This window comes from Carassius auratus, chromosome 5 (genome assembly GCF_003368295.1).
Source record: "Carassius auratus strain Wakin chromosome 5, ASM336829v1, whole genome shotgun sequence".
Classification (NCBI taxonomy): domain Eukaryota; kingdom Metazoa; phylum Chordata; class Actinopteri; order Cypriniformes; family Cyprinidae; genus Carassius; species Carassius auratus.
In genome coordinates this window covers 24029168-24042381 of record NC_039247.1, presented here as the reverse complement: position 1 = coordinate 24042381, position 13214 = coordinate 24029168, and the positions used below count along the sequence as shown (strand labels likewise).

Genomic DNA, 13214 nt, shown 5'->3' with positions numbered 1-13214 from the left:
TAATGTGGGCTTCAAATACAAGGACTTTACAAAGTGGGATTGTTTTTCTGGGTTAATCCATTCACTTTGCACTATTGTCCATCAAGTCAGCTGATGTAAAGATGATAACCATTAGACACTGAGACTCAATCCAGTGAGGAAGTGCACTAGAGAATAGTGAGATCATTAAGAGCTCTGACACAACACAATTCAGACACTTTATCTCAGTGTAATTCCTCATTATATCATGACAGACTGATAAGGTAAACTCCATTACTCATCACAACCCCATCAGCATCACTGAATACTTTTTACAATTAACGATGCCCCGTTTTTATTAAATAAATGTTTTTATGAATAATTATATAAATAACAATGCGCCTGGATAACTGTAAATGGACATTAGGTTTTGTTAAATATTTAAATGAGGACATGCAATTTCTGAAATACTGTCACAATAAATAATGCTGTTGTTTTGATCATGCTGATGATCAAATGATCATGTTTTAAAATAAAAGTAAATAAATCAATAAGTTAATTTATTAATACTTTGCACAATTAATGATGACATGATAAATAAATGAACCAACAAATAAATAGATAAATAATATTTTATTCATGAATACTTTTTACAATTATTGATGTCCCTTATTTTAAACAAATAGACAAACAAACAAGTGAATAAATGGTTATGTTATTTTTTTTCATCTATACTTGCGATTATTACTAAATAAATCGTTGTTGTTGTTTTTTATGAATACTTTTTACAATAAATGTTGCCCTAAAGGGAGATTTGTTTTGATTTGAAATCAGTTTTGATTAAATGATTAAATTAGGACATGTATTTCCTTAAGTACTATAGACATCTATTGTTATATAGGCTACCAGCGACCTTGCATTGTTTATTTTGTTAGACCTGTTTATATTTTCCATTTTTAAAACGTCCCGAAAAGTTGGTTTAGTCAGATTCAGTAACACTTGAGGATACATTTCAACAGTTCTCTTCACGAAGAAAAACTAAGTTAAACATGCACACTCACGCACACTCTTCACTCAAGAGGAGCAGCAGACCACAAGTGTTTCAGTTTAGCACCATGAGGCGACAGTCTATGGAAAGCCAAATGGGTCAGAATAACAGTCACATCACTCGCGCGCTCAGATTAGCCAGCTACGAAAGCGTCGAGCAAAAAAACTATGCAGTAGTGGACGGACACTCACGAGACTCGACATTCAGTTTAGTTCCCTAGTATTGACTGCCACCTAGTGACTGGATAAACACAATGACATGAATCACCTCCACACCAGCACTTGAAACACCGTATAATAACAATTTTGAAAAAGGAAGATATATAATATAAATAAATAAAATGCCTCAAGAAAATACATCAATATTTTCTGATGCCAAAAGCAAACGCTAAATTGCATTTCAGTAAACAATAGGGCTTTATGGTTAGCGATGGTCTCATTCTTTAAGCATGCTAAGAGTTTTAGCATTTCTGAACTATTTGAGAGTTGATGAAATGTTACAAGATTCTTCCTTAAGAATTATGACAGAGAATAGCAACACACGTAAATATTTAAACACAAAATTGAGTATCTATTTATTGCAATTCCAGAAAGAAAGAGAGAAAAATAGCCAAACCCTGAACAAGACAGCATCCAATACACTAATAGTCGATTCCATCTCAGAGACAGATGCAGTTCAATGTGACCGATCACACATTTCAGACAACCACAGTGAAAGAGAAAAGCCATGATACCCAACTGCCGAAGATATTACAATGAAGTGAAATCCCACTCTAGAACAGGTTTCAACCATGCACAATTTGATTCAAACAATAGTACTTCTCTTTTATTTCTCTCAAATTCAATTATTTTTGGCCTTTGTAGGTGTGTTTGAAATATAATTGGATTTTTTTTTTATAAACTCTATATGAATTTACATCCATCAAACTGTCACTGTCATTCAAGGCAACACCAAATAAGTACTCAAACCAAAGCTGCCACTATAGCAAATAGTGAAAATTCATCTCCAAGGATAAAACACTATGAAAAAATTACTTCTTTTCCACCTTGAGTGTTTAAATCTCAAGACGGTCTCAAACATGGGGCAACAAACATCCCGCTAAAATGTGCTGTACACTCTGGTGAACGCCTTCGTCTCTAAACAGTATAACCACACATCACATTAGCTCTGGATCTGGTGTTGGAAGATGTTATCTGCTTTACATTAACAGACATTATTGATATTAAATAACTTACAATATTGAAATACATACAAAAAAGCTAGACAGTCAAAACATCAAAACGCCCCAAGAAAAAGACAGTCATAAGGATATAACAGAACATGCAATCCCCAACTTTTACAAAGGTTTTATCAAAAGAAAATAAATACATTTGCTCTGTAGTCCAGCGATCAAAGATATGCCTTAGGTTCATTAACTCATGCTCCTTGAAAAAAATTTTTTTTTATAAAGACAGAACAATGTTGACAAATACTGGGGTGAAAATTAAATGCAGAAATAATAAAGTATATTGGCAAGGGCAAATTGTGCACAAAGGCATTGTGGGGCAAGAAAACTGGGCATTTTGAAAAATATAACAAGTATAAAAATATATATTGTATAGCTCCAACTATTTGGTCATATTCAGAAAATATGTTCAAGTAATTCATTAAATTTCAAAGATGGACTCAAATAATGCTGTTGAATAAAAAGGGAGAAAGATTAAATACATCCTTTAAATGATTTTTCCTTAAAAAGAGATGTTTTGTAAAAATGTAAAATAACTATAAATCCGATTACTAAAAAATTTGATTTTCTTTTTACTCTCACATCCACACTATTAAAATTAAAAGGAAAGAAAAAAAATCCTACATTTTAAACAGAAACAGTGGCACACAGTCAAAGCATGGACACTAACAATAGCAGTTATTTATTCATGTGACCATGCAGAACATCAGATACCAGGATGTAGACTGAACGTCCCTCTTTGTCGGTCTTTTGGAGCTTGTGTTAGTCTGACGGAAGAGTTCAGCAGACACAGAGGGTTGCTTTGCGGTGCTGTAGTACAGGGACGCTGGGGGTCTGTTTGTTTGGAGTCCTGCTGGTGTTGCGTTTGGGTACGGAGCGCTCACCAGTCCTCCGGTGGGAACTGCTCGGGGTGATGGGGCTCCGTCTGGACCTCTTTCCCACTGGACTGGACACATCCGGTGAGGACAGGGGAGTCTCTGGGGTCTGGTTGCCCTCGCTGGGGCACACAGTCAAGGCAGCTTTGTCTGTGAGCTCAGTGTAAGGGAGGTTTTCCTCTAACAGGGGTTCTGCGCTCAGACCCACTCCTGACAGACCATTCCTCCTCTCCAGAGCCGGCAGAGACTCACTGCTGCCTGAGGACACGTCTGGATCCGGGCTCTGTAAAGGGTCAAAGACATCGTCATTTTCACACTCATTTCTAAATCTAGAATTACAATTTTATTATATGCAAAGTGCTGGGTAGGCTATTTTGTCTGCAAAGCTAGCAGTAAAAGTAGTTTTGAGTCCTTCTGAGAAAACTGAAGTTAACATATTAAAAAACTACAATAAATCCATTTACAGGGACTGTTCATTTTTTTATTATTTCTTTTAAAATGAAAAACCAGCATTCATTTAGCATTTATATGGCATAAAAACAATACAGTTACTTAGCGTAGGAGTTACTGAAATTATAAAAATTACTCAAAATTATTAATAATGTTACATTGTGACAATAATATATTCAAATATTGAGAAATATTATTGCAATTTAAAAAAATAAAATAAATTCTAATATGCTAGTTTGGTGCTCAATAAACATTTCTTATCATCATCATCACAGTTAAAAATGGTTTTGCTCTGTAATATTTTTGTGGAAAGTGGGATACGTTTTTACAGGACTATTTCAAGATTCTTTCATGAATAGAAAGTTCAGAAGAACAGCATTATAAACTCTATATGAATATTTGCAACAGAATGTTTTTCTAACAATGTAAAAATCTTCACTGTCACCTTTGACAATTTAATGCATCCTTGATAAATAAACAAATTAACTTCTTTCAAATAAAAAACAAATAATATATCACCCTATATCAGATTTATTTTATTTTAATACTGGATATTTAATTATGCATGCTCATTTGATCAAATTTTACAGTTAGATTAACCTTGCAATCCTCTAATGCTCACGGTTCTTTAAAAATTGCCAATAATTTAATACTGTTAAATGTCATAATCATTTGATCTCAAAATTTATATTTATTGTCCATATTGTACATAATAATGTAACTATTTATTTGTAGTTTTTGTTTTATTTTTAATTTATCTAGTTAAAAATGGTATATCATTTTAATGTCAGCCATACTAGAAAAATAAAAATCAGCTAGTATCAGCCAGAACCGTAATATATTTAAAATTTCTTAAAAGATATAAAGTAAAAGTAAAAAAACACAGAGGAAGGACCAGAAATGGAAAGATTCAAACTACAGACAAATGCCAACAACTCTAAAAGACAAAATACAAATAAAGCAATCTAAAGGCTGGTCTTCATCACCACTTTACAACAGGGGAAATGCATCATTCCTGCTCTTCTGCATTCTCTTGTCCTGTTCTGTATTTTTCATTTCCCCTCTATCAAAATCATAACAGCACCAGAAGAGCAAACAGGAAAAACGATCAAAGCGGCCTCTCTAAACCTCAAATCCACTCCACTTAAAAGGATTAAAAACACAAACATCTGTCCACTCTCCAGCTCTCCAAGCCAAAGCAAAACAGCCAAGAGCAGCTGGATGAGCTGTGCTTGAAACACGCTGGGGCCAAACAAACACAGAGACATGGCTTCCATCGGAACTGCTCTGACAATGGAGGCCTCGGTCGGGAAAGAGGGAGACGGAGAGAGCGGGAAAGAAAGGGGATAAAGAGAAAAGCAGGCAGGACTGAAGAGCAGTGTGGCAGAGTCTCTTTTGGTGGGCATGGAGCCAAAGTGTAGCTAACATGAGCAGGAAGTCATGTAAAAAGTCTTATCTGAAAGCTTTTGATTAGTCGTGAGCCTGGACATAATACAGAAATCTCTTGAAGTTCAAGCATAGCACAAGCTCCTGTTTTTGTCTGCTTGAAGTTGCTGGGCAGTGTTGTCAAAAGTAACGGTACTTCAGAACAAAGTCAATATAAAAAAAAAAACTGTACAAATGTGACAATACTAGACTTTTTGCAGTATTGGTAATAGTGAGTACTGACTATATTTGGAACCCACACACAATTTTTTTTAATGTGTTTTAGAAGTACTAATAAACAGCTAATCTATTAGTAATGTGCATGCAAATGAGCAACTACTTAATAGTGAGAATTGGTCTAAGAGTGGCACTAAAGGGTTAACATTTAATTTAAACTTTGTTTTTCAAATAGTTAAATAAAATAATATTTAAGGTAGTGTATTAAAACAGTCTTTGTTTTGTTAATTAAACTTAGTACAGAGCCTGCTACTGCTTCTGAAAGTGTAGCATCTCTTTTCCTGATTTTACCTTGATGAGTGGCGTGATGGAGCGGGACCCTATCGCGGGGTCACAGTGCGGACCCTCTGTCAGGCTGAGTATGACCTCGTCTCTGTGCAAAGGTAGGTGGGGTTTGCCTGGCTCAGGAAGGGAAATAACTATGACGCTGGTGTTGTCTGCACGGAGCATCCGCTGACGCCATCGCATCAAAGCATGGCACCCCAAACGACGAGCAACCGACATCCCGAAAGGTGCCTATAGGGCGTAAAAAACACACACTTTTAGAAATGAACATAAATAGAATATATCATAAGGTTAGGGACAAATGTGTTGGTACCACAGCTTCATCATGGCTCTGGCACACAGTCACTGCCTCCTGTGGTGGCACCATGTTCCAGAGGCCGTCACTGCCAACAATGATGTAACGATGCCGTTTAGGGTCAAGGGTCACCACACTGGTGTCAGGCTCAGGAGACACTACAAACTCTCCGCTGTAGAAGTCATAACTCCACAGATCACCTGGAAGGACATTATATTTAATATTAGTTTTATACATAAGCATTTGGCAATAAAAATACCCTAGAAATTCTAAGAAAACAGGAAAAATCTCAAATAATGATATCAGGGGCCAACAGCTCAAGAAATGCAAAAATAGCCTGATGATTCCATCTCTGCTTTAAGGATAAAGGCAGATCAGTTCACCCAAAAATGAAAATGTTGTCAGCACTTCCATGTGTTGCCTAATCTGCACGAAAGACTTTATGCTGTGCATTGATGCTTTAAAATGCAGGTTTGGCACAACATGAGGGGTTAATAATGGCTGAAATGTCATTATTGGGTGTTTTTTTTTCATTCTTAAATTGCCATTCTGTGATCTAGACTGAGAAAAAGCAACTTGAAGATAGATGTGGCAATGTAAGAAGAGATGATGGGACAGCACCCAAAAAAAAGAGCAATTTTCTCATCATTCACTTATCCTAAAGGTGTTCCAAACCTATAAGACTGTCTTTCACCTTTGAAACACAAATGAAGATGTATAAAAGGAAACCCAACAGATTTCTATTACTCCACTAAAAGTCATTCACCTAAAATGACCATGTTTAAAAAAATTCACATATACATCAGAAAAATAAATTCATATGAACTGGTTTATTTAATCCAAGTCTTCTGAAGAGACAAGATTGCTTTATATGATTCAATTTGGGCTTTTATTCCCATTTAAACATTGATAAACGCACATATATATATAGTAAACCGAGGCTCCAACATGTGAGGTTTATTGTTGTGTGAAACGCAAACATGTTCAAGCTTCTACAAGAACCAATTAGGTTTGTTTTTGTGTGTCAAGTAAGTACAGCTCAACTACTGTTTAGCATATTTCATGTTCTCTATGTATATGCGTTGTTCAATGTTTATATATATATAAAAAAAGGAAGAAGCTAAATTGCATCTGTTTATCTTTAGACAACCTAAATGAAACCGCTCAATTCATATGGATTAATTTTACAGTGTTTCTATAAGTTTTCTGAATTGTGAATTTTGGGTGGAATGAACTTTCAATTGATGAGACAGTAATCTCTCAGGTTTCATTAAAAATATCTTTATTTGTGGTTCAAAGATGAGTCATATGAGTTTGAATGACGACAGAATTTCTATGTTTGGGTGAGCTCTTCCTTAAAATGAATTTGATTGTAATGAATTTTACAGAGAACACAGCTTTGACTTATTCATGAGAACTGACGTCAGTACAAACCACATGTTCCTCAATATTTAGTATCTCTGAGTGCCGGTGTAGTTAAGTGTTTACCCAGAGCTCTGGCGACAGCGAGGAAGGGGATCTGATCGATCGGGGTGCTCCGTCTGACCGGGCCGTTGTGAGTTAGCCTCGGCCTCTTCCACACCACACGGTTCACACCAGATTTCTTCACCACACTACACGCACACAAACAAAGGGAAATTAATCGGCCTTCCAAAAATACACTTGTGATGGTTCGTTGAGGTTCTTCAAGACTGTATGTTACCCAAAAGACTGATTCTTAAGATGACTTAAAAGTGTCAGCACGCAGCAAGCTCTCACCTGCCGCCCAGTCCCTCAATTCTCTGCTTCTCTTTCGGGAGTTCAGGCTTGTGGTCTTGTGTGACCTCCACAGCTTTGATGACTTTATCAGAGGGATCTTCCCTCACACCCAACACGACAGACGAGTCCCCGACATGAGCCACAAACATGCGATCCCCTCTGATGACCACCACACTGGCTGTAGTGCCCGAGGTACTGGGGAGGCCAGTTAACGTCTTTGGCCATTCAGCTGAAGAAAAAGACATAACGTTAACCACGATAACAGAAAGAATGGAATAAAAATGGAAGCCTGTTACCACTAGTTGAGTTATATATATATAGTGACTATATATATATATATATATATATATATATATATATATATATATATATATATATATATATATATATATAGTGTTCCTGTAGCTCAATTGGTAGCGCAAGGTTGGGGGTTCGATTCCCCTGGGAACACATGATATGTAAAAATTGATAGCCTGATTGCACTGTAAGTCGCTTTGGATAAAAGTGTCTGCTAAATGCATAAATATATATATATATATTCTTTAAGTCATGATAAAGAGAACATTTCTTGTAATAATAGGGTGACAAGATGTCCCCGCTTTTTTCGGGGTCAGTCCCGGTTTTTGGTGTCCTGTCCCCGGCTGGAGTTGTCCCTGAAAAATTTCCCCGTTTAACAGCACGTTCAAAACAACCCACAAATACACTGGAAACGCCCGACCAATTTAGTCAGAGGACTATGATTTGCGACTATTTTCACTTCCAGCGTATTACTGGGTCGCAAGCCGCTACTGTAGCCATGGAAAACTTGGACGAGAGCAGATCGCTGTTATCATCAGTTATCAAAAGAGACCGCGTTATATACATATTAAAACAAAGTGATACGGTTTGTGTTTAAATATGGTCAACTGAAACTCCAAAGTTATGATGTGCAAGAACAAATGAGGTTTGTTTTCAGGCTTTAAGCACATACATTTCAGCTTCAGATATAACTTTAACCAGGTACATTTCTGGCATCAAAAGTTAGCTGTCAAACCTGAAGAAGAATTTTGGGTTAGCAAAGTTGTTGTGTTTTTTTTTTTTCTCAAAAATGTATATGTACATTTAAATACAATTCATGTTTTGCTAGGGATGACAGCTTTTTTTAATTAAATGTTACAAATTTCCAAAACGTGTTTAAATAAGCCTTGTATGTTAAATTAATTATAAATCATGTTTAGTGATGTTCTTACCAGGGAGTGGAATTGTGTAGGGTAAGTTTGATCCTCAAACACCACTGTATCAATTATGATATTATTGTATTGAACCCACAAAAATACAATAAAAAATAAAAAACACAAAAACATACCGTCCCCATTTTTAAACTCATAGACACTGACAAGTGAGATTTCAGTAATATTTTGACCACTGAACTAGGAAATGTCCCTGGTTTTCATTCCAGAAATCTGGTCACATTATGTAATAATGACTTAACATCTGATAATAAAGAGAAAAGATCGTCTTTATCCCATCACTTTAATCAAAACAAAAGCTTTGCAGGCCCTGGCATGTTTTCTGTTTGCATTTGCACAGCTTTGACCAGCAGATGTCACTAGCATGCCATCATTCTTATGATATTAAACCATTATTATGAGAAAGTTTCTCATAATGAGATGTTATCACGAGGCAAAATCTCATTGTGAAAAACTTTCCATTACTATGAGATGTTAAGTGATTATGAGAAAGATTCTCATTATTATGTGATGCTACGTCGTTACCAGTGAATTTACCATTGTTATAAGCTGCTCTTTTTCTAAATATTTTAACATTTAATTATTGCATACTTATGAGAACGTTTATCATTATTCTGATATACAACGTACGTAATTATGGTACAGTTCCTCGAAATAATGGGGTCCTAAGTCACAACTATGACAAAGTTTGTCGTTATTATGATTTGCTGTGGTTGAAACGGGTTTCGTTGATATAACCTAATGAGTTTACTTATTACCTTTAAAAGTGTTTAAAGGTTTGCAATAGTTTTATATAGACGCGCTCTCTGTCTGTCTAATAATTAGAAACAATACGAAGATACGCAGATTCCGCGCATGCGCACTGCGACCCTTCCATTCGATTTTTTTCCATCTTTTCTGCATTAAGTAGATAGCGTGGCGCCCGATTTCAAAAAGTGTATAAACCCGACACATAATTTACACAATCGCAGCCCCCGCCTCATCTTTATCCATCTTACCATGAGTATAATTCTAACACGCATGCGATTTCAGTCGTTAGAAATTACCTTGAGGTCTTAAATTACACTGCCGTTCATCAAAACCATACACTCGCACCTAACTCAGAACACCGTTAGACATTTTAAAAGGGCGCTAATATCATGACACGTCACACCATTCAGATGGGAAATAGACTTGAATTGGCTTACGAAGCTTTTTCCACATTGCATGATGGCATGCGATGAAACCCTTGCGAATCGCGGCACAAACTTTCCGGTAATCCTTCGACCAAAAGCCCCGCTGCTTCTTGAGAAAATCCCAGAGATGATCCCGAGCGAACAGCGCTGCCTCTCGACCTCCGTGTCCGTCAAACACGGCGAAGAACGCGACCGACCTCCTGCTGTCCGCTGCCGCCGGCTGAGTCCCGGGCTCCTCGGCACCGTCACTCTCGTCGGCGGACAGCGTGTTTATCCACGTTACCGTGACAGGTAATGGCTTGTTTGTGTCCGGTGGGTCGCTTTCAGAGACTGGCTCTTGGTCCGGCTTTGGATCGGTGTGTCCGGCCGCTCGCAGCTCATCGTCGCTGGGTTCCAGCTCCACGATCACCTCCGTTAAATCCTCCATGTATTTCCTGCCTCCTTGTTCGGAGAAGACGCTCACTCGCAGCGATAGGTCGGGATTCATGGCCAGTCGGACAGCCCTTGTTGATAGATCAACCTAAAAACCGCAAAAGCGTAGTTAAAAGATTTTAATTAACGTCAAAAACATTTAGCAATCTGAGCTCGTCTTTTGTTTATTTTCTAAGCTGCCAGTCCTTCCTTTCTTCCTTCGCAGACACACAGTAATACAGGCTGCACGGTCGTTCGCGCCATCTGTTGGACAGGAGGATCAAGTACGATGCAGTGCTGGTTTGTATACTAGAATACTGTAGTACCACCTACTATTCCTAAAAAAAAAGTGAAATTTCTATGGTGAGTTAATTTTTTTTCTGGAGACAACAAGCATCAGGTTATATCTGCAAAACAAAGTAAAAACTCATTAAACTCATTAATACAGAGCTATTGAGATCCTAAGTGCCATTATCAGATAGTAAATATGGTTCTCATTACTTCCATACCCATTTGACAAAATGTATATATATATATTTATTAAATATTTGCTTAAGCCTTTTTTATAGCTCAAGTGGGATTTGGTTTATTGGTTTTTCACACCACTTCACTTTGCACAGTCATTTTCACACTCACTACTGTACGATGACGTTATGATGAACATACATGATGAACATAAATGGGCTATGAAGGAAATGAAATGATTATATATTCTTGAGAGGAACTATTTTAATGAAAAAAAATTAATTTATGAAAAGACAGCTATTTCTTTGCATATCTGAATAATTTGACTTTTAAAAAAAACATTATTATAGATAGAGGATATGTATTATAGCTGAAAGCAATGGTTTGGAGTTAAAAACATCTTAAGATAGGTTTATTACAAAGATGCAGGCTTTGCTTCACAAGACATTACCTGAGGGATTAATCGTGTGGATTACTTGTGGATCATTGGGATGTTATTAGCATCTGTTTTGTCTCTCATGCTGATGGCACCCATTTATTCTGTGGATGTGTGTGGTCACCATTTCTTTTTGTTTCTGTTGATTTTGTAGCTGAAGACAGCTACAAAAGTGTGCATTGGAGAGACTTGAGGGATTTTGTTTGGTAATGTGAAATAAAGTTGATAGGTTTCTCATCCACTAATTTTCATCATCGTGTGAACCTTTAAATCAGGGAGCAGTTGGGGTTACAATTCCATTGTATCTTATCCTTAAAAAAATCTGTTGTAAAGTCCATTGCAATTAAGCAAGGAACATAGTTTATAGACTTTACTTGTTCTATCTTTTTGCTCAGTGCAAACAAACATTTACTCCATTTGATGGGTAAATATAGGATTGGCCATCAGTAGAGTATAGTTGGGGGTAGCGAAGCGTGAAAAGTTAATTAACCTGAGACTCATGTGAAAGCATTTGGTACATGTCACAACTGCTGCATGGTGAGTTGGTGGCAAGCGCGTGAGATTTTGCATCAAACATGAAGGTTGGAGTTTTCAATGTTTCTGCTATTGCTTTGGATAGAAAAAGGAAATAAAAAACTCAACTGTGCAAATAATGAGGTGAACAGCATACTAATTCAGTTTAACAAAACTAGAGTCTATTTGTGTGTGTGTGTGTTTGTTTGTTTATTTGTGCTTGTGAAGGCCAAATGTCCTCACTTACATAGTGAAATAAGAAAACCCAGGACATTTTACTGGTCCTCACTAGTTAGAAAGACTTAGAAATCAGACAAAACCATTTTTATTTAAATCTAGTGTTTTGCACATTTTTCTGTGAGGAATTGGGTTAGGGACAGGGTTCCCTGTTTTTACATGTAAACACAAAAACAAAATCAATGAACATGGTTTCCTAAAACAAGAAATGGGGAAATCTGATCTTATTGTACAGCACAAAACATATGTTCACACTATTTCTTTATTTTTTGGTTTTTGTACACGTATATTATAAATATTTTACATCTGTATGTCCAGTGCTGTATTGCAAACTTTAAACCTGTTTCTGACAATGAACTTTTCTTGAGTAGCACCTTACAAGTTTCTAATTGCCGTTTAATATAAGTGCAATAAAATGTGTTATTGTTTTCCATTTTTTCTTACAAGGGAACAGTGGAGAAATGTAGTTGTTGATTTGCATGAGAATTTCCTGATGTTTCTACAGGGGGTCTTCACTGGTGTGGGATGGCATCTGTTCAGTTTTCTCTGGCCCAGCCGAGCTCTTGCAGTGCTCCGGTTTACTGCCCAGCTGATGGCCGTACTCAAACCGGATCCTCAGTTCTCCCACCTGTGAGTGCGGAAGGATGTCTGGGATCCATTCAATCACAAAGGGCACAGGCTCCGTCTGCTCAGAAGCACATGTCCCTGAGAGAAACCATACCATACTGTTTTAGTCCTAAAGCACAAATCAGGAATCTAAAAGAACACGCTTTCATTCTTTCCATCTAAAAGGACAGTTCTTGTAGACAGTGGAATCACTTTTGGTCCAGTTGGGGATGGGAACTGATAGGGAAATATGATTTGGCACAAAACCAGGACTGATAAATTAAGTGAACAATAAGTGAATAGATGCACTTACCCACTCTGAGGAAGGTACGTAGCTCCAGTGGTCTGATGGCCAGAGGCTTACTGGTGTGTGAATGGAGGCAGGTGTCTGATCCAGGATCAGTAGGGGTTTCCCGACAGCGGTACGGTGAGTAGGAGCCGTCACTGTTCTTCACAAAACTCTGAGTGAGTTCTAGTGGTAACTGTACAAACAGAGCACCATCATTTAGAGATTGTCCACAGATGCTACAGCCATTAGTGAAGATTTGATGCAACGGGGGAAACGAGCACAAACCTCTGGGGTATC

At 37.2% G+C, this 13214-nt stretch overlaps 2 protein-coding genes across 4 annotated transcripts in view; both read right to left on the bottom strand.

Moving 5' to 3' along the window:
- Positions 1–576: 576 nt before the first annotated feature.
- On the bottom strand, positions 577–10639 carry ppm1db (protein phosphatase, Mg2+/Mn2+ dependent, 1Db). Its single transcript, XM_026254094.1, has 6 exons — positions 9973–10639; positions 7557–7785; positions 7287–7411; positions 5817–5998; positions 5510–5734; positions 577–3389 (listed from the first exon to the last, which is right to left on the bottom strand). The coding sequence occupies exons 1-6, from the start codon at positions 10445–10447 to the stop codon at positions 3012–3014; spliced, it is 1614 nt and encodes a 537-aa protein (XP_026109879.1). The 5' UTR covers positions 10448–10639; the 3' UTR covers positions 577–3011.
- Positions 10640–11372: 733 nt separating this feature from the next.
- The window catches only part of c5h2orf42 (chromosome 5 C2orf42 homolog), an 11146-nt gene continuing 9304 nt past the window's right edge, over positions 11373–13214 (bottom strand). The window contains exons 7-9 of one of the 3 annotated variants that reach the window (XM_026254086.1): positions 13203–13214; positions 12942–13110; positions 11373–12727 (exon numbers count right to left, since the gene is read on the bottom strand). The exon at positions 13203–13214 is cut by the window's right edge and continues 89 nt beyond it. In XM_026254086.1, coding sequence (XP_026109871.1) covers positions 12522–12727; positions 12942–13110; positions 13203–13214 — 387 coding nt within the window. In that variant the 3' untranslated portion in view covers positions 11373–12521. The remainder of the gene's footprint in view (positions 12728–12941; positions 13111–13202) is intronic. The other 2 variants (XM_026254085.1, XM_026254087.1) reach the window with 2 other exon arrangements.